The sequence below is a fragment of the Salarias fasciatus genome, chromosome 10 (assembly GCF_902148845.1).
Source record: "Salarias fasciatus chromosome 10, fSalaFa1.1, whole genome shotgun sequence".
Lineage (NCBI taxonomy): Eukaryota > Metazoa > Chordata > Actinopteri > Blenniiformes > Blenniidae > Salarias > Salarias fasciatus.
Genome location: NC_043754.1, coordinates 7,370,628 through 7,395,558, shown reverse-complemented (window position 1 = coordinate 7,395,558; position 24,931 = coordinate 7,370,628). Strand labels below are relative to the sequence as shown.

Genomic DNA, 24,931 nt, shown 5'->3' with positions numbered 1-24,931 from the left:
CAGAGAAGAGAGTCGGCAGCCTTGTCGAAAAAGGCAAACAACACCTTCAACATTGTCGGGACCACCTATGCCATCAACGTGGCTAAGGACCAGGGCTTGACCACCATTTCCAAGAGCGCGCCCACGGTGTCGTCCAAACACGCCTACCTGCATAAAATGGATGACCCCTACACAGAGGCCAAGAAATCCTACAACCGCGTCAGCAAAGTGGACAAGATCTCGCGCATCATTTTCCCAGTTCTGTTCTTCATCTTCAACTTAGGCTACTGGGCCACGTACGTCAACAGGAAGCCCGCCATCATGAAGGCCAACAACCTAAACTGAATCTGTCCGAGGCTCGGGGTGGTTTTTTTTCGGTTAAGACAGGATCGCAGGAGGCCAAGTCCATCACATCTTATCGTGTGTGTGTGTGTGTGTGTGTGTGTGTGTGTGTGTATGTGTGTGCGCGCATGTTTCGTGCGTCTGTTTTTTCTTAAGCGTTTGATATTTTGCACGTCTGTATCGGTGGAAGGCAAATCCGAACATGCAGTAGTTTCACATAATAGTCGTGGACTTTTGGAGGGAGCACATTCTCACGTCACGTCTGTGTTTGTGTAGCATTTATGATTTTCTCTCCCGCCACTTCACCCCCCACCCCCCACCCCCCACCACCACCCCCACCCCCACCCACCCCCGGCCCCTGTCACACTTAGCTCTGGCCCTGTTCTCTGTGGAGAGGAACCAAGTACTCCTTCACTGTGTCTTGATTGCTTGCCGTTTTTCCGTAGAGTAGTCGAGTTGTGTTCTCACTTGACATGTTTGCGCTTCACCTATGATGAGTTAGAGCAGGCATGCGTTTGAAGTTTTCATTGTTGCTCATTACAGACGATAAGGCTTTGACACTTAGGTAGAGAGATGACAACATGCATGCACACACGCACACGGCGATGCACAGGGAGGGGGGGAGGGGGGGCGGCGGTGAGGGGAAGAAAAAAAAAATGCCAGCGGCGCCCATTCGCTGGTCGCTTTACTGTGCTGTTAGCTGGGGGCAGCCTGTATAGTTCCATAGGAACATCATTAATAATCGTCAGCGTCTGGCCTTCAGCGCACGCTGAATCTCAACAGTCCCGGTGCAGCATCATCTGGAATTGCTTTCGCGTCTCATGGGGGGCTGCCTGTACATTTTCTCGTCCAGTGGCTCTTATTGTTTTAACTGGCTGAGTATGCCCGGTGACAGAGGAGCTATGTGCCTTGGTAAATACACACGTCATAAAGGAAACGGCTGCGACGTACGTCCGATTGCATTCGCGACACATATATGCACAAAGGGGTCTGGGTGTTAGGTTACATGCAAACATCCACTGGTGTCCACTGCAGCGTGCGGCTGTGCCTCACACGCCACCAGCCCACGGGCATGGCCACAGAGTGTAAAATTGCCCATCGGTATGGAAGGCCAGCAGACCTCTGCCTGTGAAAAGACGGAGCAAAGAGATTAAAAGGATCAAATGTCGTCTAGAATAATTATCACGTGCATTTATGTTTTCTCATGGTGCGGCGTCTCCGTGAGCTGAGCAATCATAACAAACTACCACCATTACCTCAGACTGAACTACACTTTATTGCCCGTTTACCATGGAAATGCAAAAAACACAATGTTTTACTGAACTCCCGGTCTTCTGTCTCCGTGTGGATCGTGGACAGGCACGCAGAAGCCTTCACATCCTCCTTTTCTTTGCATCTCTCATCGTTTCTGCATTTCCGTCCTGTCAACGTTTTGATCCGTACTGTACCTCCTGCCCTTTTATACTTTGTTGTTGATTTGACTGAGTGCGTAAGTTGTACTTTTCTTTATGTGTGTGTGTGTGTGTGTGTTTTGTAATAGACAACATGTCACATCGAAGCAACTTTCTGAGACACTGTCATCACCGGAGACAATAGTGCCACAAAAATTCCGTTGAACCCAAAAAAAAAAAAAAAAAAAAAAAAAGACTGCATTTGTTCTCCAACAATAAACTAATTGTTGCCATCACAATGGAGAGCAAGTAATGGGCCAACCAGTCATTTCTCAACAAATGACTTAACTTCAGCGGTGGCATGTGTCTCCAGCTTTTGTCTCTGTTAAGTGTGATCTATGTTCTTTTTGTGACACATTCTGTATTTCTGTGTGAAATTTGCTCATTTTTTTTCTATTGAGACGGCGTCTCATTCCTGTTGCCTGTTTTTTTTTTTTTTTGTTTTTTTTTTCCCCCCACAATGTTTAAAGTACAGATACCAACATGCAGTCCATCTTCTCTAACTGTATCTTCGGTGGTAAGCCTAGGAGAATGAGTGAACTGTGCTGTGACCTCTGTGACGGTTTGTTAATATCGCCAACCACATGCAGTGTGTGTGTGTGCGTGTGTGTGTGTGAGAGTCATAGGGTAATGCATGACAATCTGTACATGTTCATGTCAGCGACCTCTAATAACGGTGTTTGTCACACTGAAATAGGGCTTAGTATCAATGTTTTCTGTGGTTCATCCCAGTTGCTCATCAGTTACCTTCTCATAGCCTCAGCAGCGTCTGTATAAACACACTTAGGCTCCAATTATTTGTGTAAATTGATGTGAGGCTTGTATTTTTCTCGCTGGCTCAGAGTTCTGAAAGTGTTTTGCCCTAATTTGATAGCGAGCAGATTCAAAACTTAATTTATTGCGTATATAAACACACACACACACACACACAAACACACTGAGGTTCCTTTACAACCTTTTAAATGCTAATTGAAGAAAAAGGAAGTCAGCTTCAGCATCCCAGTAAGACGCATGACCATTTTCTATTTCTATTCAAGACCTTTGACCTCGAACAACATCAGGGTTATTATTCAGTTCTAATCCCACAAAACTGTGAACAATAAATTAGATGTTACTTTTATGGTGATTGCATAATTGATCGGCCGCATCCCTCCAAGCTACAGTGAACAACACCCCACATAGGACCGAACCAACGTATGCGTGAGGATTATTTATCACATGCGCGTGAGGATTTTGAAGATCTGAATAGATGCGCTGCTGCAATCTGTAGTATGAATGGAAGAGTACGAGCAGCTCCTGGTAAACCACTTCACATTCAGACATTATTCACGTTTACAAACACAAACAGCGACGCCACTGACATGATGAATCCTGACACTATAAACCACGGATTACGACAGTGAGGAGCTTCAAATTAACAAATCCAATTTTAATAGACAGAATAAATTTATAATTGCAGCCCTCCTGAACCAGGTCCCTCGTATATGAGCAATATTTAATAACCGCTCGTGTTTTCGCACACTGCCGCTAAATAACAGACGTCCCGCTGCCGACACAGTGTGGTTTTTCTGAATCAAATATATGTCAGGAATTGATGCACTGATCCTGCGAAGCGCCCCCGTCTCATTTTCCAGACTCGATTTTTATCATTTTGTCTCAAACAAACTGATTCATCGTACACGTCTGCTGAGGGTGCATAAAGCCTGCTGGCTGCTGCTAATTCAGGATCTGATGACACACCGCACTAATGTTTATGTATGATTCCTCTGAGTAATGTGACAGGGACTGTAGCTAAGTACTGTCAAGCAGTTGCTGCAGAGGGAAAATAATATGCTTAAAAAAAAACGGTCTTACAACCAGTGGTTTTAGTTCAGGGGTCACATTCAGGCCAACACAGCAACATGTGTGCGTTCTGAAAATGTACACATTTAAATACACTTTCATGAAAAGCCAGAAATTACTCATCAAGTCAAATCTTTACTGCCAGAGTGTTTCTCTCCACGTCTGAAATGTTTTACCAGGAGTTTTCATGTCGGTTTTGTTATGTTTTTTTCTGGTCACGTGACACATGAATGTGAAGACAAATGACTGCGCTGCATTTCTCTGTATGTACGATTGGTTCAAATGTCATTTTGTGTTTGCTTTTTTTAATGCACATTTGTCATTTTTGTGCTTATCAATACGGGGAAAACGCTTTCAGAGCCGCTCAGCCCACATCAGACCACTACAGAATCACATTCATCCAAACTTCTCAGACTCAATGGCCATAGCTAAGAAAACATGCAAGAAGTATTTAATTTTTTCAGTCAAAAATGTTGTAAAATAGTATTTTAAAGAGTATATATGTAAATCTAATATGATAAAGGATTGTGGTGTTTTTCTTTCCTCTTGAGAGGTTTGGATGAACAGGATTTTACTGTACTGTTGCCATTTAGCTTTATTTCTGATCGTGTTATCTTCTCCTCGCAGGGCCAGAGTTAATGTCCGCAGAAACATGTCATCCTATAAGATACAGTATATTAAGACTATATTACTATATGAATATATTTATGCTATTCAGTAAAGCATTAAATATTATGTTTTATACGACATAACCTCTACAGCAATGATGCAAATCTCCTGATGTGTAGAAAGCCGTAGACAACTAGAGAAATTACTAAACTAAATGGCAACAATTCTAAACGCTCAGAATAGTGTTACAAAGTTGTGAATTTGTAGATATTGTGAAATCAATTTTGTGAATATGTCAACGTCATTTATTTTTACATCGGATAAGTACTGCTATCTTACATTGAGCTCTGTAACACTACGTGTTATGGTATTTATAAAGCCGTACGCTAGAGATAATATTCATCCAAGCTATTTACAGGATCAGTACCTTGTGTGCACTTTTCAAACCTAACTGTGAATTAGCAGCTGTCTGCAAGCAGAGTCGTACACACTGTGTTCTCTCTCCAGCGATTTCACTGCATGTCCCTACGCATTGAGAGATCAAAGACTTCCTCCACAGAGACGGCTCCGGGAAAACTTTGTGGACTTTGGTGTTTTTGTCGGGAAGTGCTCTCTATATGCTCAGTGACTGGACTCTCTGTATGTTGCCCTCTCTCGTTCATGTGCTTACTGTATGAGATGTAGCAAATGGAAATGGGGATTAAAAGGACCATGTATTTTGTCTTGGAGTTCTAAGGCCCTCCTTGGTTGCATTCAAACCTTCGAAAAAGTGTGTTTTTCTCTTTTTCTCTCACGCCACGATGGACTTTTCCCCTCGATGATCCTGTCGAGGTGCATTTTGAGTGTTTGTCTGAGTCATTGCTGCACGAGTTCCATCACTGCTGCGAACGTGGTGACTTATAATCAAGCAGCACAGCTTGAAAACATCTATAAAAGGGTGGGGGGAGGTGGGGAGGTGGGGGGGCTGCATAAAGCTGCAACTCAAAGCTGAAACACTCTCTTGATTTGTTTCATTGACATCTACGCAATCTACACAAACGTGACAAAGCAAAAATTCAACAAACAGCCTCTGTAACTTGTTGACAATGTTCAGAACACAAGGAAAAGTCTTACAACTATGCAGTTCAACAGTATCAAATGTAAAATGCCTCTTAGCTTTAATAGAATCAAAAATATGGCACAATGAGTTGTGCACCACACTTTTTTTTTTTTTTTAAAGATGCCTCAGTTTCTCACATCTCCAAATCAAATCAGTGCAATGACTGATTATGGCACACTGCAATGGTGCAAGAGGAGCAGCAGTCAATACATACTCAATGGTGTGGGGTTTGCAGTCCAGTTGTGAAAAGGAGTCAAAATTAAGTGAAATGAATCCAGGACAAGAGGACAACTTTAAAAGTTAAAAAAAAAAAAAAAAAAAAAAAAAAACAAGGGGTAAATATAGTAATATATATTTACCCCTTCAAGTCATTATCCTGGATTATGGCCCACACATTAAAACACACTTGACAGCATTATTCTTGTTTTGACTCAAGATACAACCTTTTATGAAACAGGTAATATGAAGGGCTTCAAACTACAAACCTAAATAAATACAGTACAGAATCACTGACCATTGAACATTATTTGTACAGCAGTTTCTCAACAAAATGATTAAATTTAATCTGAAATGTTCCTGCTGGTCACCAAAAAAATGGCAGAACAAGACATGTGTAAGACAGCAGGTGAGTGCTATAGTGTGATATATACTTATACATTAAGTGACAGTGCCATGTTCATAGTTTTCTCTGATCGACCTTCTGTACAGAAAGTGTGGTCACCCCTGATATCAACCTCCTGCCACTAAACAGCTGGATCTTCCACACTCCTTTTTTTAATTACAAGCAGGTCAATTCAGAACCCATGGCCCTTTTTCATGGACGCAGTTCTGTTTTTGAACCACGTGGCATCATCTTGATGGGTAACCTTCAGTGAGGAAAGCGATATGGCAGCATATGTTACTTTAAAAGCCTCAAACATGCAACACTTAAAGTCTATGTTACATAAATGCAAACCTATGCAGACCTATGCCAAACACAGATGTTGGCTTTTTGAACTGTGTTCTGATTACAAGCTTCCAAAGTACTGACAAATATATGAAATGATCCACTGGTCAGTGCAACAGTTGCAGGGTTGTCTTGCTCATAGACTCTCCAGCACAACAGGCAAAGAGCAGATGACTGGATTGGACGATATAACCCACTAACGGCTGACGCAAGTCTTTGTAGCTTTGTTTCCTGCAGAAAATGTAAAGATGATGTTCTGTAGTGAATCAGAGATTAACATCGTGCTCCTGTAAGCTTCTGCAGAGCTGAACATATGAAAGTGTTTAAAGGCTGCACCAGAAAAAAAAAAAAGAAATTTAATTTCATGACTCTGACATTCCTAATCTGATCATGTCAGTGATTTATTTGACCAAATGTATTATATTTGCTCAGGCCAAACATGCACATTTATTAAAATAGCTCAGCTCATTAATTGAAGCGGTCATGTTTGACCTGCAGTTACACCCCTATATAACAGTCATATCGGTCACTTCAGCTGCTTTCTTTAGTGTAAATCATAAAGTGTTACATGTGAAGATCACATATTCTATATTTGTTTCACTTATGGAAAAAAAAAACTTGTAAAACATTTACTTTGGAGATCAGCTGAAGAGAAGTTGTTCATTCTTAAACGTAACCTGCAGACGATCTGAACCCCTGATCAACAAAAGTGCAACACAGTGCATTAAAAAAAAAGACTGCAAAGACGACACAAACGATCAACAAAGTACAGGCCTCGAAATTTAAACACCAACATGACTGTGCTGCTGCCTCCACACTCTGAAGGTTACTGTTTCCGTCTGGCTGCAGTCCAGTCCCGACTGCCCTGTAGGTGCCTTCAGCGCCACAGCAATGCTATTAGGTTTTAAAGCAAAGCGCCTCATTTTTCCTCGGCACACCGGGGTAAATGAGCTCTCCGAAGAGCCCCACGTGGACGTGTAAGGTTGTTTTCTCGCCCGCGTCATGATGAATGAAATTACCCGTCACATGCTTAGCAGCAATTGTCCGTACAAGCCCTGGGAGCATCCGGCGCTTTGTTTTTCATCTGAGCCGTGCCACTGCTGTGCTCATCTCCCCGAGCTCAATCACGGATGAAGAAGACGACACGTTTGAGAATTTGATCACAGTCGGACTGCGTGCACTCGCTCAGGGTGAAAGCTCTCTTCTAATGGGATAATCACTCTTATTTGTATGATATGAACCATCATATGGGCCAAAAAAATTGGATAAAAGCTTTTATTGTTTCAATGGCAAACAAATTATATCAAGACAGCAGAACTATTCTTTGAATAAGCGATCTTATACGACATAAAGTACAACCTAACTTCATACCACGACCATTTTCTTACCCCAGAAATTACCAAGTTAGGCATTACATAACTTATTCATGCATGAGAACAGAATAAAGCACTCGTTTAAGTGTATAATTTGTGCAAACCGATGACGTGAGTGATACACTAGGCAATTAGACGCCAACACGAAACATGCAAATAAGGCTAATGCGCATCGCTCCGTGTGACATAAAGTCAGCCTTGTGAAGAGAGAAACGCTGAATTCTTTTTCATTTAACTAAAAATGGGACGCTGTGCTGAAAAGGGAGGGGGGGTTAAATATCTGATTTCCAGTGACTTGTGAGGAGGTGTGAGCCCATCCTGTCAAGCATGACAAGATGCTTTCTCCTCCTTTGTTCTGACCTTTGTTAACCATCATTTTCAGAAGTGTCCACCCCTCCGTTACCGAAGTTAATTAGCGGAGCTGCTGGCACACAGGAATAGCACTTCTTTATGGCAACTTTCACACACGTGGTGAAATACTCTTCGACTTTGATGAAAAACTGAAGCTCCCACAACAATTCACCGAAACCACTCAGGAGAGCACGTAGGTTCATACCGAATCATTACAATACATCAACCATGTGGCTCAATAGGTGCATAAAAAGCATCATAAACATGCAGCAAGTCAACACACACGAGGTGGACACCAGGCGTGTAAAGCCTCGGCCTCGTCGCTGCCTGCACGCAACGATGGAGCGGCAACAGTGAACATCAGACAACCGGATGCCAGATTATGTAGAATCCAGTTAGGAGGGATGAGGTGACAGCAGTTTTCATGTGGCCGCTGCTTAAAGCACCAAACATTGTGAGGAACCATGGAGGAGAGGAGGAGGCAAAGAAGAGCGCTCAGGTAAGATGCAGCAGTATGGCAAACACGTCACCTGCCGTGTAAAGGAGATAATCAAAGGCTAGCATTGAGAATATGCAGCGTGAGCTACGTTATGCAATGTTGTTATGCTGAAGACAACCTTGTGAAAGTGACTTGATAATAAGTGCAAAGTTGTAGCAGCAATAAAACGGCAGAGCAGTCAGTACTTTAGTCATTAAGATGGAGAAACAGTAGACAAGGACAAGGTGACACTAGTCTATTACTTCAAGATGAAATATTTTCCAAATGATGAGCTCAGCTTGAGGTGACTCCTGAATTTATGAATGACGAGATAGTTTGTCCCAAAAAAAAAAAGAAAAAGCCTTAATTCCCACAAAGCAAACTTGGCAGCAAATGTACAATCTTCAATCAAAAGAATAAAATTGAAATATTTATTCTGGCTGAAATAATCTTAAATCTTCAAAAGATGACAAACTCCTTTCCTTATGTCCTCCTGACACATTGTACCTGAATTCATCTTAACTACTTTTCACACATTTAGTGTAGTTTTTAGCAAATATCAGCAATGAATACTGGGATTTGTTTAATTTTATTATTTCTAACTTTATGAAAAGAACATATCGGAATATGCATTCATGCATTTATCGTATATTCAGAACATAAAGAGCAGAGTTCTCTAAACTTTAAGAAAAATGTATAAACATACAATATTTACAGAATATGAATTTGAAAAATGACGGTTCATATTGCAAATACGTAACTCAAGAATTATTTTTATTTTGCAATAGAGTATTGTTATTGACAGTCTATCAATATGTGTATGAACTCAGAAAGGGGCAGGTATTATAGGATTTTCTTCTTCCTGCTCCTTTTCCATCATGGTTGTACACTAAGATGTTTGCAAATGCATTTTATTTCCTTCGTTCTGAGGCTGTGCACAGTCACGTGTGAAATAAATCAATAAAACAATGAAACAAACTTACCTTTCTCTTGACCCAGCGGGAGGAGAAACTCCATCACTTTAATGTTTGAAGCTCAGTCTGAATTCCAGCCGCTGTTCCGCTACGTAAAACAAAACATCCGGAAGACGAGCCCTGTTGCAAGTAATCTGGCTAATTCACGGGGAAAGACAGGCTAAAAGACCGGAAAGACAGGCCTGTAGTGACGAATGATCGTTACTATTAAAATAAAAAATACTGCCGCTCAAGGTGTTGTGGTGCGTTCATAAACAACTGGGACATTTAGGAACTGCGGAAATTCAACTTCTGGTTTGAAAATGTCGCCTCACAACCAATATTCGCACATAATCTCTTCAAACAAAGTAATGTTAGTAATGACTCACAAGCTAAACCTATTTCTCTATCTATTTTTGTGCCATGAAAACTTTTCACACAAAACTAATGTGATTTTTTTTCTTAAACAAACCATACTTCCTAGTTCCTACACAGTTGGATTATTACAGAACGCATCATCAAGACACATTATTAATTTAGAAGTATTGGGGCTGATGGATGTAGTATTGGAATTAGCTTCTTGATTCTCAGTTTGACCAGGTTTAGTTGAAATTTCCCCACACTGAACCTAGAGCATTCCAAACAGCCGGTTGCTCTTGAACGCACCGTTTGCCCTCCCACTCAGGAAGTCAATCACCTTTATTATCTACACCTGTGCTCCTTCCAGCCAATTAAGGACTGCTTTTTAGAGCTGCAGGCTTCATAAAAGTCATTTTAGGGGATTTTTACTTGAAGTTATTTAACTATTTCATTTTGTACGACTGTGTTTTAGGAGAGAATGAATATTTTATTCGCCACATTGACTCCAAATATACCGCAAAAAGTGTTTGGGCCATCCCAAGGAGTTTCACTTGCCTTGACCTCTCAGTGGGATTTTAACCTGTGAACCTGAAGGCCACCACTCCCTGCTATAAGATCTTCTTTTGGTGCAGGGTGAAACCTCCCTGTGAAACATGGTGGGTCTCATGTTTTTACATGGCCTGCGGTTGCTTCATCTCCTCAGGGACTGGCCTGCTTGCAAACACTGAGTCAGCTATGAATTCTGCATCATGTCGAATGGAGTCTGAAGCGAATGCCAGGACTTCTGTCTGAGAGTAGCTCCTTTAGCAGAGGTGGACCTTTCAGCAGGATATTGATCGTAGGCATGCAAGTGAATCCACCGCAGGATGGCTCAGAAAGGCGATTATTGAATGACCGAGTCAAAGAAAGAAAGGCCCCGTTTCTGATCCTATTACGATGTTGGAAAGAAAACTGAAAGATCTGCAGGAAAGTTCAAGGTGATTTTTTTTTTCTTGTCAGTCGGTGGTATGACAATAAAATGAAACATTGGTGTGAAGACTACCTACTAATAGTAAAGAAAGCAAAAAGTTAAGTGTAAACAGCTCAAATATAAAGTTAAAGTCATGTATAAAAAAATATGAAGAATAATAAATGTGCACACCAGTAGAATTCATAAAATGACCAATAAGCTGATTTCAGAAACTGCAGGATAATTATACAAAAGAAAAGCAAAAGAGATCATTTCTGCTGAGGAAGACATTTTTAACCTTTAAGATCAAGTGGATGCTCTCTGCTTCTGCAGTTAAATATAGCTTATGCTGATATTTTTTAAAACCACGAAGCAAATGCAGAGAACACTAAAATTAAGACTAATTTACAGTTCCTACTTCAACTCAACTTGATGTTTTTAGGGCTGTAAGAGGAAACCAGATGGCCTGAAGAAAACCCTCATACACTATCCATAAAAAGTTTAAGGTGTTCAGCTTTCAGGTGAAACTTAAGGAAGGACCTAAAAAGTACTCTAACCTTTCCAGGTGAGCTTAATGTGACCTTCTCTAAGCTTGTGAATGTTCAATATCTGAGCACTTTCTGCACAACTTGCTGTTCTCTAAAAGTTCACACTTCACGTTGGACAGATGAATCGACCAGTAGATTTCTTGGTTGAATTAGAAGCGATATTTAAACAGTCCTCTTCCTCCACGATTAAGAAGATGTACCTCACCACTGAAGGCTTCAAACAGGGTGTTCTCAGAAGAACTGTCACAGACTGTTGTCAGGAGTTTGAACAGAGATACAGAGACTGCAGAGTCACAGGCAGAGAAGACGACGTCCTCTGGCCACGTCCCACCCTGGACTCTCAACTCCAGGCACATTTAAGGGAAGTGAGAAGCACCAAGTGTCAGTTGAGATCGTTTAAAACTGTATACATGAGCGTAATCTGTGTGCTAGATGGCCTGCGAGGGTGCCTGGTGTGAGTTTAGGAGACCTGCAGAACTTAGAAAACAAATAAGTTGTTAAAGTGTTATGATCCACAGAATTTATTCTCTTGCATGAATGCAATACTTTGGATTTTCAACTTCAGTACGCAGATTTCCTGCAGATACAGAAAAACAAAAAGGTAATTAATTCTAATGGAGAAAAAGCTTAGGATTTATTGAATCTCACTTACAGCCACAGTTTTATCTCTAGTCAAATTTAAGGTGATACTTTCTTCTTGCTTGAAGCCAAAAATTTCTGCTAAATGTTCACGATTGTAATCTGTTGCTTTAAGAATGTAATAAAAGTAATATGTACTATCGTTGCGTGTGGTGCGTGTGTGTGCCTGTGTGTGCGCATGTATGTGTGTGCATGCGCGTGCGTGTGGTTGGGAATAGAAGTTGTTTTTGGTCTCCTTTTAGAGATTTTTAGTCTCCTTCCATCAGGGTTTACAGGTGTATAAGGCCTTTCTACTCAGTATGCTGAAATGTTCTTTGGATCTATATAGACAAAATTACCTGTATATGTGTCCTATTTCAACATATTCTGTATATAAAGTGCTTTTCCAGCAAAGCAAACATAAAAGCACGACTCTCCCGATAAGAAAGATCTTGTCAAAGTTGTCGGGCGGCATTAGGATGCTTAGAAGTACAGCTGGACGTGTGAATAGGACATGGCAGATATGGCGTCCATGTGCACTGACATTCAACGAGTCAATCAGCCTTCGCCATCTTTCAGCGCCTAAAGTCTGACCTTTAATCACTGTGATGTTTCTGACAGCCAAATGCAGGCCTGTATCATTATCTCTAATGGCAGTCATGTCATGAGCACTGCCTGGCTAACCTCGGCCCATGGGAGCCGTTTCTCTTCAGTGTCACCTTCATTCAGTTCAGTGTGAGGCTGGGATCGGCCCGTCTCGAAACACTCAGGCGCTCCTTTCACAAACTGTTCCGATCTCTGTAATTTTGGCCATTGTGAGGAGAAATGGGTGGCATTAAAAGTGAATAGCTGTCGTCGGCTTGAAATAATTACATGAAAATTGTCAAAAGACTTTCACCGGAAAGTTCTCCATCTTGGTCCTCTGCCGTGCAGCAGGCTTATTACATCCCACAGAAGGCTAGTGTTTCTTCTTTTGTTGGTTTTCCGTGAAGGGAGTCAACAATATACCCACTCACTTATGGTCTGGAACATGTTCTTTTATTTCACTTTATTTTACCAGCCTTTGTCTGTTTTGATTACTCTTCCTATTCTTTGAAGACACAATATTACCTCTCGTCTAGTTTACAGAACCCCTGCTGCAGTTTTTAGTGAAGGAAACCGCGCTGGCCCCCAGTGCACGCTGCTTTTCAGTGATTAGTTCAGGTACTGTAAGCCTGCAGGCAGATACTTTGCCTGAAGGGTTTTGTCAAAACGGGATTTGGTAACAATGTTGTGAATTAGCCTCCTTGCTTTATGTACAAGTGAAAAATATAACTTGAACTGCCTGCATCCCTGTTAGATGTCTGTTTCTATACTTTAAAAGAAAAGTATATTCACCCGAAAAGCAGAAATGCAAATAGAGGCACTAATCTGACTTGATATGGAGGACGTCAAAGGAAAATGGATTTTTGTGTCACTTGTATACACTTTTTTTTTTAAATCAATACAAATATGATTAATATACTATGTGCAGTTTCTTGACTTACAGCATTTCTGTATCTGGTTGCTGTCATTTATTTCTGGATAACGTTGAACTGAAGCAAGACTGTGGCTGAAGCCTACATGTTTATGGATGCTGTCGTCTACCGCTTGATCTTACTAATAATGTACCTGCTCCTTTTGACAGTGTCACCACAGCAAGTCACTGCAGCTTAAAATGTAGGAAAGTTTAAACGCTGGATGCCACAACTGTTTTTTTTTTTTAACAGATTTAAATGAGATTAGATTTTTTTTTGTCACATACACGAGAATAGATTTTACAAATGATTCATACTTCACTGTAAATGCTCCCAACATCTCAAAGTTGATGATTCTGTGTGTTTTTCTTCACTTCAGACGTTTCCGCTGACAGAACTAGTCGAACAGGTTACACACTGAACGTCTTTAGAGTCATAAACACAGCGGCCATTTTCAGTTTGTGCTCAAAGCTTGGAAAGCCTTTTTTTCTTCTATTGGACGAACCTGCTGGGGTTGACTACTATCAAGCATGCCAATGGATGTAATAAGGGTATGAAAATGTCTTTGAATCAAAATGTCTTTGAATCTCCTGTACACTCCCAAAAAAAACTGCTGGACCATGATTGTGAACTAACCCTCAAAAAAGTGAATCAGCAGATACCAGTGTTTATATGATTACGCAACTCTTTTGTGTATACTCTTTCTCTCAGATCATCGCATTTAATGTTTTTTTTTGTCATTTTATCTGCCTGGGAATATGTTGCCCCACAATCTCTGATGATTTCTCAAGCATACACGAGCAGAGTGGCTGGTCTAAACATTACGATGAGGCTATTCATCTGCCTTTCAGTTCCGACGCCGCACTCTGCTGCTGCTGCTGCTGCTGCTGCTGCTGCTGCTGCTCCTCCTGGGATAAGCAAAGTCCCTCTGGCTCCAGACTGTACGGGTGACTAAGAAATGGGTTTGGAAATAAACGGGTTTCCAACACACAGAAAACTTTACTTGGAGCCAAGTTTGTTTGGATATTTATTTGCCTTCAATAAGCTGTACACACACACACACACACACACACATACACACACACACAAAGGCTAGGTTTTGAAATAAACGTACGCTGTGACTTCGATCTTGTGTAATGATAAATGATAAATTCTTTTGATGGAGACAGGCTGGTATGTATTATTGTACAGCATCAGTGTTTCTTGTGACTACATTGAGTGTGATCATCTGTGAAAAAGGTACAAAATGGAGTTTAGAAAGATAAGATAGCCTCAAAGAGGTTTTTTTTTAATGGGGGGTGTTCAATGTGAAACATCTTCCCAGTTCAGCTCCAGGTCGCCAACCACAGCATGGTGATAGATGCACTTACAGTATATGGTTTTCACAGTCTTGCTGAAATCAGCTTTCTTGAAAGGTTGTTTTCTCGATGGAGCATATGTTTTTTGTTTTTAAACTTCCTCATAGTTTCAGGCAACGACAGTAACTTTCTGGGTATGTACACTTTTTACACCACAGGCACTGCTTCAACCCCATAACATCAGAAATGTATGCGCCAGCAACCAGCTGGAGGGTCCCTCGCTTCGTTCATCTGCAGGACACAGCTTCCCCGTAGTTTCTGATCCAAACACAGATTTCCATTTGTTCTCAGTTTACTTTAAATCAAAGTCAATTTAATTACTAATCATGTTTATACATTAGTTTTTTTTCTGCATGACTAAGTTGTTACTTTCATTTCTGCCTCATGTGAGAAGAGGTCTCAGGCCCTTTTTAGATGTGCCACTTCCATCAAATTAAAAATGAGATGATATTTTTTTTTTACTCATTTCCAAAAGTGTCTGGTTTGCATCATCTCATGTGTCGATGATCTTCTGATGTGATGCTTAATGATGCCTCTATAAAAAAAAAAAGTGCATCTCACTGCACCCTGGCTTTATTTCCATTTTATGCATTCTGGAAACGGGTTTCAGACATTCTGAGTTCGGTATCGCGTCGGATCAGACGCCTCGGCTGAATGCGGACGTGTGGAAAGAGCTGCCTCCAGGTTTTCTGTGTCTCCACAGGTTTCATTTTGAATTCCGCCCATGATTTTCAGCTTGGGTTAAGCCATCGATTAGCAAGTTAGAATTGACCATGTTGGCATGTTTCTGTAGCTGTTAGCACACTTGACAGTTGTGGTACATTAGATTATCTGTGGAGTGGAAAGCTCTGATGCCCTGAAGTCAGTGTGGGGTATCCTCACGGAGGAAAATACTCAACAGCTGCACGGGTCCTTGGGAAGAAAGCCCAGTCTGATCAGCTAAAATAGTGGCAGAGGAAGCCTTCTATAATGTTGATGAGGGGAAATGAAATGGAGCATATTGTAGGTAATAAGACAACGGACTGGCCCTGAATGATAATATGCACCGCTACTCCAAGGATTAGACTGCAATAAGATGAAATGCATTAACATATAACTCTGAAGTAAAGCTTCCCACTTCCCCCCTCACAGGAGATAGACGTTCTGCTGGAGTCACAGTTTGGACTTTCTCAGCCTCATCTTTTTCCAGTGGAGATTATAACGTGGCTCACTGAGCTATGCAACAAATTCCAGTTTTGATGGTGCCAACCTCTTCCGTTTGGGTTTTTATTGTCTGCGTGAGCCCAAAGTCAGCCCACATCAAATCTCCTGAGATGATACCCTGACATACTTACCCATTCAGCTCCTCCTTCCTCAAAGGCCCCCGCCGCCACCTCCCCCAGGAGACGCATGGATGAGCAAGCTGATTCTCCTTGTGGGGTGTTCCCCATGCATGACTGATGTTTAGATTAATATCCTTGACTGATTCCTGCTCTGCAGTGGGGAGAGGAGCAGGCCTATCGGAGCACAGCCACCCCCTCAGGAGCCCATTGATTTTCACACTATTCTGACAAATATAAACCCGGACCCACAAAATACTTTATTTGTTGTCCATGTAGATCCTATCACCTCCGGCTCAGCAGTCCACGTCACCTCTCCACTTCTCGTTTCTCTTCTAAGAGCAACAGAGGCTCTTCTGGGCCTTCACATCTCTAAAGAGCTGTATAAACTGAGCACACTTCAGGTATTTATATCAAGCTGATCCAAATGGAAATTAAATATTTAAATGTATGCATCATATAAATGATGAAGACATGCATGCATGTTAATTTGACAGCTTCATATTTATCATTCTCTTTTGTCAAAATAGTAAGTTAACAGGTCAGAACTGAAGACAAAAACAGTCATAAAACAAGTAAATTGAGAATTAATGTTCCCACATAATGAAGTGCTTTATATTTTATATAGTTTCAAATGTGTTTTGGCAGTCACACTGTGCTGCTTTGGCCCCGACCTCTTTTGGAGATGTTACTGTGACAGTAAAGCACAGGAAAAAATAGCTCACACTGACCCATTAAAAAGTCGGGACGATAAAAGAAATGGGTCTGCGTCTGAAAAGGTTGTGATTTTTCAGATATTTTCCAAACAGTAGCGAAACGCTGAAGTCCACACAGGGAGGGAAAATGGTAACATCGCCCCCTGGTGACAGTGAACAGCACAGAGAAAAGGAAAGGTCTGAAGGAGTGAGGAGACTCACTGCAGTGTAACTCAGAGGGAAAATGAACAACGACTGAGTTCAGAGAGCGATATCATATGTTTGGTGTTCGGTCTTTATCCCGCGTCCGGTCATAAGCTTCCAGTGTGCAGAGCAGGAATATTACGGACATTACAAACAGCCCTGACAAGTGTGATACAGGATTTGGTGCCTCTCTCTTTGTGTGTGTTTGTGTCAGACATAATCCATTTTCTGTTTGAACATGGGGTGGATTCACTTGTGACGACACTTGGCTCGTGATTTTCGCAGTAAGGGGAGCTGGAGAGTCGTACCAGTTTTAAATCCTAATGCTTCCTGGGTTGAATCGGAGCTTAAAACTGACACGCGGCCCCGTTTGAGCTGGAACACTGACGCTTCCTGCAGGCAGACGCCTTGCTTTTATTGAGGATATGAAATGCCATCAGCAATCAATAACCTCACTCATCCAGACACTATTATGAGACAGACAATAAGGCAGGGGGATTGTTGTGGAGATGCTGTGTTTAATGCAATATATATTTTCCATAATATCCACTTTGAACATATATATGTGGAACGCATGAATACATTAAGAACATGGGTTAAAAATCTTGGCGAGTATTTTCCTCTCGGTTATCATCTAATTGGCCTCTTTCAACAGGGCCTTACGGGTGTGGATTTCATTAAGTTCCTCCTATCTGGCAGATTTTTTTTTTCTTCTTCTTCTTCTCTAAGCCCAACACGCCGTTCAGCCAGGAGCCCAGCTCGCTCTATCCCCCAGGATCACGTGTTAGGAGGCCAGTTGATCTTTAGCCCTCTTCCTGCTTCTCCCCTCATCCCGAAGCGAAGCCTTTACAGCTTGTAAACTGAGTCAGAGCATTTTCCCTGGTGGGACTTAGATAACATACTGAATTGCCCTTTTAAAAAACGTTGAAAATGGAGTCTGGTTTATTTTTCCCGAGCAGCAAGTGATGAGAAAGTCTGCAGAGATGCCTTATCAAATGTCAGTGGGCTCTCTACCACTTGAATGGCACCCTGGTGTACTGATTACATGCGTCTCTTTATTTTGGATTTTAACATTTTCATTATATTCACTGACTTGAGAAACGCCTATCAATGAAAAGTAACAAATCATTGTTTCTTAGCATTAGTGGTAGTAGTTACAGTCTTCTTAAAATGAATCCTGAATACCATGTAAATTCAAAGTTTCTATTTATGATTCATTTTTACACTACAAATTTAAATAAGTGTGATTTTTCCCCCTAATTCCACTGATCTATTCGTCCATTTCAGTTTATAATTATTGAATGTACAATTCAACGTTCATCTCAAATATTAACAGGACGTAAGACTAATTATTAATACGAGATGTGAATAAAAGCTTCAGGTCATATTAGCTGAAAGGATCTGAGCTGACCTAATCTATAATTAAAACTGGATTTAAAATGTTACAGGAATTTTTTTAGACCCATGGGGGGGAAAATCTCAGGGAAATATTTGCATAATTTATTTTTCTCATTTTACAGTCCTTAAAGAATTTAGCAAAAAGCACTGATAATTACATTGTTTAACATGTTTTAAGCAAAAATTAACCGTCTTCAACCGTCTTCATCAACACGGTGTCGCACAAGAGGAAGTGGAACCAAAGGTGACTTTGTGGCGATCCTTAAATGGCGACAGTTTTTGAAGGTCCTGAGTTGGCCTCCTGCAATCTTTCAGTCAAAAGGTCGGATCCCTCATCCTGATCATGTATTGAAGTTCCTCAAGGCAAGACAATGCACTCATAGTTTTCCCCCAATGTGAATTGCAGCTGTCAACTTTAGAGTGCGAGCGCGTGATCATGCCGAGCACGTTGAGACTGCTCAAGCAGTAAAATGTGCTATAAAAGTCAAGTCCTTCTGTTTTATATGTTAACCACTTCACTCTCGCAAGAGGTGTTTTACGATCGACTGAATCCCGATATTCAGATCTGTGGCGACATGTTTGTTCATCTGTGTCACATAAATGTTACAGCGACAACATGCCTCATGCGGACACTAAAGAAATAATGAGCCGCAGATGGAGCTGAAACGAAAATACTGACTCCATATCACCTACGTCTGAGTTTTCTGAATGTTGTGAACGTCGCGCTGAAGTCTAGACAGTCTCAGTCTCACACAGGTACTCTGGCTACCTTCTCCCTTTCACATGTTATTACTGCTCCCCTACTGTCTTTCTCAGGAGGCCGCTGCGTTATCAGTGGATTGTGTAATTAAATAATGATGTCTCTCCATTAAACTGCAATAAATTAGAAAAGCTGTAAACTGATGGGTCTCCCAGGCTCAGTTTCTCCACTTCAACACCAGTACAAACCAGATCTCAGTGCAATGCTCTCCTTTCAGTTTTCCCACTAAAACCATTTCGGGCTTTATCGCACCATTACAGTCTGAGTGATTTCCACTCAGAAACCCACCCTGTGCGATACACACCCCACTCTAATGGAATTACGTCAGCTAGGGGTAAGCGTGATTATTCTCCCAGGGAGGACAACAGGAAAATATTAGTACAACTGAAAGTTCTCAGTGGAAGCTGAAGGTTTTTAAGCACTTTCTACCATTTAAAAGCCATTTGAGATATATTTTATAAAAAATAATAATAATAATAATAATAACATATTGCATTACATTTCTAGACAAACTGCCCAAGTGTCTGGTTGATCTCATCGATCTGCTTCTCAATCTTCACTCTCGCCGTAACTTTTTGTTGCAGCCGTTCCCTGCGAAATTTGTTCTTGATATCTTTGTAAATATCTGACGGATCTTGATCTAGAGCTAAAAAAAGAAAAAAAAAAAGTCAAATTTCCATAAAAATATTACCAACCGTCTTGATTCCAACAAGGTGCATGCAGTAGGTCAGTTTCTTCTGCTCTTTTCTTCTTTGACATGTATAAATCTCTTTGATTACCTCAGAGCGGAAAAACATCAAATCCTCATTGTGACCTTTGGTGTCCCTCTCAGGGGTCCCACGCCGAAGCTTGGAAACCTGTGTCTCAGAATAACCAAGGCTGACCAAAGTGCCTAACAATTCAAAACACGACATAACCTGTGAATAAATATACAGAGTGAAAACAACAAGGTCAAACTTCAGAGTAAGAAAATAAACTGTGTTGTACGATGTGCATCTGTGCTTTTTATAGGCAGTACCACCTTTAAAAACTGATCAGCTTTTATTTTATTTAATTAAATGTTATTTTGCATAGAATAACTGTAAGTCCGCCTACAGAGTCGTTCTTGTGCGTCACCATTTCCCAACCTTTTAAACCATCCGGTTGGAGATCTGGAGACTAAAACATGATTCCATGAATATTTGATCTGCTAATAACACAAGCAGTTGGATTACACAATTTGCTCAAATGCAAAAGCATCAAAGTTATTACGATAATTAATATTCAGGGTGGAATAACCCTTTAAAATCTTAACCTGTTAGTTAAATGCCACATATTGGCTGTGATGTTGTGGACTTTGCATTTGTTTTTTTAGCTTTTTTGTTGGGAATTTCTGTCCACCACAACACAGAGTAGCATGTCACAGTCCCGAGACTTAAATTAGATATACCTTTAGATATTGATACACCAGTTTGCATTGGAACAGCGATCAATACACCGGATGTATCTTGTATTGGCGGAAAGTGCTCCGTATCAGCCGTCAAGAAATGATATTTCTGTTGCTATGAGAGAAAGGAAGGTTCTGTCTGCCTTTGACAGACTGATTCAGAAGTCTGTGAAGAAGGGAGAAGCAACCACAGCAGCTCCTGCTGGTCACTCACCCCTCCCGCCTCCCTGCAGCTGTGAGACAAAAGCAACCGGCGAGGGTGGGTGGAATCCAAACAATCTCATATTTTTGAGGCCGTTCTGCTTTTTTCCCTGTTTTTGCACCGTCTTAGATTGCCACTGCTGTGTGTTTGTGTGTGTTTTTTAAATCTTAAGTCATTAGCAGCGGTGTGTGCAGGTGGGGGCGAATCCACAGAGCAGCTTCAGAGTGAGAGAGACAGCGGGGAGGAGTGTGAGGCAGGCAGGCATCACCATCAATCCAGGTCTTTGAGCTTTGGATAATGTGATCAGCATTTTGGGGGATAAAAGCAAGAAAAATACATTTGTTTGTCACAGAGACACCGAGCTCACCCGCCTGCTACATTGGCTTCGATTTTGATGTTCAAAAGTTATACAGTGGTCATTAGAAACCTCTCACTTTGAAGATCTTAAAAACTGAGCACTTGCAGGTGTCGCTCCGGCGCTCTCAGGGTGAGATATTCTTGTCAGTCAGCCAGGGTCCCATCGGGACATCAGATAAGCACACACAGGGCACATTGTATCTGCAGGAATGAGCAGGTCGTAACAGTCGGTCTGTGGCTCTGTTACAGGCCTGAGTCAGCGGAGAAAGTCGCTAAACTGGTGGAGAGAAACTGCGCTCTGCAGGACGAGAACAGCAAGCTGAGCATAAAGCTGAGCGATGCAGCTGCATAGATGGTGTTCATGTCTGAAAAACTGAAAGAAAATATGCGAGAAAGACTAGCACAGCATTTAATAATCTCCTCTTTATATCATCATTTCTTTTAAAGATGTAAAAACAGGTACAGGTGGAACTCAGGTGAAAAACAATTGACAGTTTGGTGATTTACCTCTTCTTTCTCTTGTTTCACTCTTTTGCATCATATCCTGTGTTTACTTTATCTTATAGACTTAAGCAAATGAGAAGCTTCAGAGTAAACTGGAACAGTTGCAGCAACACGCGGCGTAAGTTTGTAGAAACACAGAGTCGCAGAGGCTTCAAGACGGATCTCAGAGCTTTTAATGTACCGAACAATCCAGGCCTTCTCTCGATGTGCTTATCTGGGTTTTCAGTGGCTTCAGACAGCGTTACACAGGGTGTTTTTGAAAAAAGGTGTTGAAAGCCAGTGTACAGGCCATTTAAAGAGAGGAGAAAGGACCAGGAGCTGAAGCAGAATGTCAAGGTGACGAAGAACCTGCAGAACAATGTCTTGGAGCTCAAGGTGAGCAAACGTAATGGGCTTATAAAGCCAGTGTATTTCTAAAGTAAGCGACTGTTGTATTTTTTGTCCGTACTTAACAGACCGTGTTTTTGCAGCTGTTGACATTTGGCTCTGAATATTCAACCAGAATTTTATAGTTTACTGTTTGCTTAAGAGATTAAAACCCTGCTTCTTTGTCAAACATGGATCAAAACATTCTAATCTCTGAATACATCTGTCAAGATGCTGGCTCCATCAAGGACTCTTAGGAGGCCTTCACAGCACTGAGAATAGCATCAACTCTTGGAAACTGGAAATTACAATTGAATTATATCGAGAAACGTGCATATTGCTTTTAGTTTGGTGCCTGCTGTAAGGATATGTACATCTCGTAGCACAGATGTCTGCTATTTCTTCCCCGGCGTGGAGCAAGAGCAGTTACACTGCTGCATACCTACTTATCAGCTCACTGTCACGGATTTTATTTTCAACTTCAACTTTATTATTTTTCCCTTAAAGTGCAGATTTGTCATGCAGCAGTTACAGAAATGTAAAAAAAAAACAAAAAAAACAGGGCAAACAGTAAAAAGAACAAAAACGCATTAAAACAGTAATGTCACACAAAACATAAGACAGGCACTGGCAGCTGCAGCATTCTTGGTCATTTAGTGAGATGCATCAAGACAGGATAAAGTAAAATAGAGCAGCAGAGCCCTGTGGGTGTGGCTGGAGCTAATAACAGAAACCATGCTGTGATATGGAGATGCCAAGTCAACTCTCAATAGGCTGGAAAATGACAAGCCACATGGGCTTACAGCATGTTCTAGTTCATCACAGGTGAGGTTTCTGACTCAGATAACCTATAAAGTGCAGTGCAGATTTTTTTTTTTATAGCTGGTATTAAATGTGTCTCTTTTTTCTTTACTTTTCCAAATTGTTTGGAAAATTGTGAGCAGTTAATCTTGCCTGATTATTTCTGAATAAGCTCTGAGGAGGAGTCGTTGACGCATGTAAACAGTCAAGGAATCAAAGGAGTAACCCTCAAGGCCCTTTTAGAAGTTTGGTGTTTGAGTTTATCAGGAAGTTATCTGTTGATGTTTGGTGGAGTCGGAGTGAGAATGAACCTGCACAGACTTTGAGAGTCTGTATGAACAAGCAGGTACCTTAACTTCATGTAAATGTAAATCTGCAGTGTTTTGAACTGGAGTCCAAAAATGTGTGGCCCTATTTGAAGCAAGCATGTTTTATTAAATGTCAACTGAACATTTTAACCCGTTTTCTTTGTTTTGGATCGCTCAAAATGCCTAAAGAGTGTAGGGCAGTAAGCTGACAATCAGAAGTGCTTCCTCAAAAGGTTTTGGCACACATCTATCCACAGCACAGCCCACAGTTTCAACCCTGCACAAAACCACTCAGATGGTAAGCTACACCATTAAAGTAACACTGTAATCAGCACTGTTGCATCATGGTCAATCAGAGGAGAGGTTGACGTCTGTGTGGCTTGAAGACACAGCAAAACAGCCTTTTTGTGGTAGACTTCCACAGATAGCTTTTTGAAATATTCATACACAACAAAGTCTGGTCAGGACTCCTCCTTCCTGTAGCTGACCAATCGGATCATGATGTGCTGAAAAGCCGTGGTCAAGATGTGCTCAATGTTCATTGAATTAGTCCTTCATTTCAGTTTAAAAAAAGGGGGAAGGGTCGTCAAATAGCTGTTCAGGGATTAAGACCTTTCTACACTGATGTCTATTGGTATGTCTGAACAGCTCATTACCTGCTACAGGATTGTGTGTGTGTCCTCAGGTATGACACTCACACACACACTGTCCTCTTATCAAGTTAACATGCTTCCCTCGTGCACATTGCCAGGGTTTCCTGTAAAACTGAGCTTACTGACTGGTGTTGGATCACAGGTCAGGTGAGGATAAATTTTGCTGCAGGAAATATTAACTCATTCAAACTTGTGTCTCTTCTGTCATTTCTGCTGCAGCTTTGAATTAATTGCACTTAGGATGAGAGCTTAAGTAGCATGCTGTTAACAAGCTGTGTGCCAGCAACACTCAAATATCAGTATTATCTCTTTAAAATGCAGCTGCAGCAGGAAGATCCAGATAAACAGATTGTTGACTCAGTCACTCAGATTACACTGAAAGCACTAAAATCTTATCACAATTAAGACCCCACTTGTGAATGTTAGCACAGGGAAAGTGGTCTTAGATTTAGATGGAGTTGAAATGGAAATACTGTGACTGCATATCAAAAATCTGATTTCTCTCACAGAGAGTGAATGTTGCTCTGAAGTCTAGCGGACAGTCTCACAAAGGTGTTTCCTTCTTCCTCTCACATGTTATTGCTGCTCCCCTATTTTATTTCTCGGGAGGCTGCTACATTATCAGTGAATTGTGTAATTAAAAAATGATCTCTCACCATTAAATTGCAATAAATTAGAAAAGCTGTAAACTGACGAGTCTCCCAGGCTCAGTTTCTCCACTTCACCAACAGTACAAACCAGATCTCAGTGCAATGCTCTGCCTTCACTCTTTCCACTAAAACCATTCACGCCTACATGACAGCATTTCACGACGGGGCGATTTCCGCTCAGAAACCTACCCTGTGCTGTCCACACCCTACACTAATGGAATTACGTCAGCTGGTGAAAATGTGTGTTGTTAGTCTCCCTTTTTCCTTTCAGAAAGCCAGTGCGGCACTAGAAACCTTAGTTCCTTCACAGTGTGTTTTCTTTTCCCTCATCCATGTGTTTTTGTTCAGTCTCTGCACCCTTCATCCAATCCACTCCATACATTCTAGTGTAAATATGAAAAATAATTATGATAGTAAAAAACTCCAAACCAGTTCTTGCACAGAGCGGAACATCATTGCCCCCATACTATGAAACACAATGCCAAACAAGGATGAAGGAAACTGGCTTACAAATGAGTTCTCTGTAGACTTTGATT

General features: G+C 41.2%; 1 protein-coding gene and 1 long non-coding RNA gene across 2 annotated transcripts in view; both read left to right on the top strand.

Moving 5' to 3' along the window:
- Positions 1-616, top strand: part of gabra3 (gamma-aminobutyric acid type A receptor subunit alpha3) — a 50,087-nt gene extending 49,471 nt beyond the window's left edge. The window contains exon 10 of the mRNA XM_030101311.1: positions 4-616. Within this exon, the coding sequence (XP_029957171.1) occupies positions 4-324 (321 nt within the window). The 3' untranslated portion in view covers positions 325-616. The remainder of the gene's footprint in view (positions 1-3) is intronic.
- Positions 617-3,795: 3,179 nt separating this feature from the next.
- On the top strand, positions 3,796-20,589 carry LOC115395321 (uncharacterized). Its single transcript, XR_003932267.1, has 3 exons — positions 3,796-3,881; positions 12,035-12,037; positions 20,579-20,589. It is a non-coding gene; the product is annotated as an uncharacterized LOC115395321 (long non-coding RNA).
- The last annotated feature ends 4,342 nt before the right edge of the window (positions 20,590-24,931 follow it).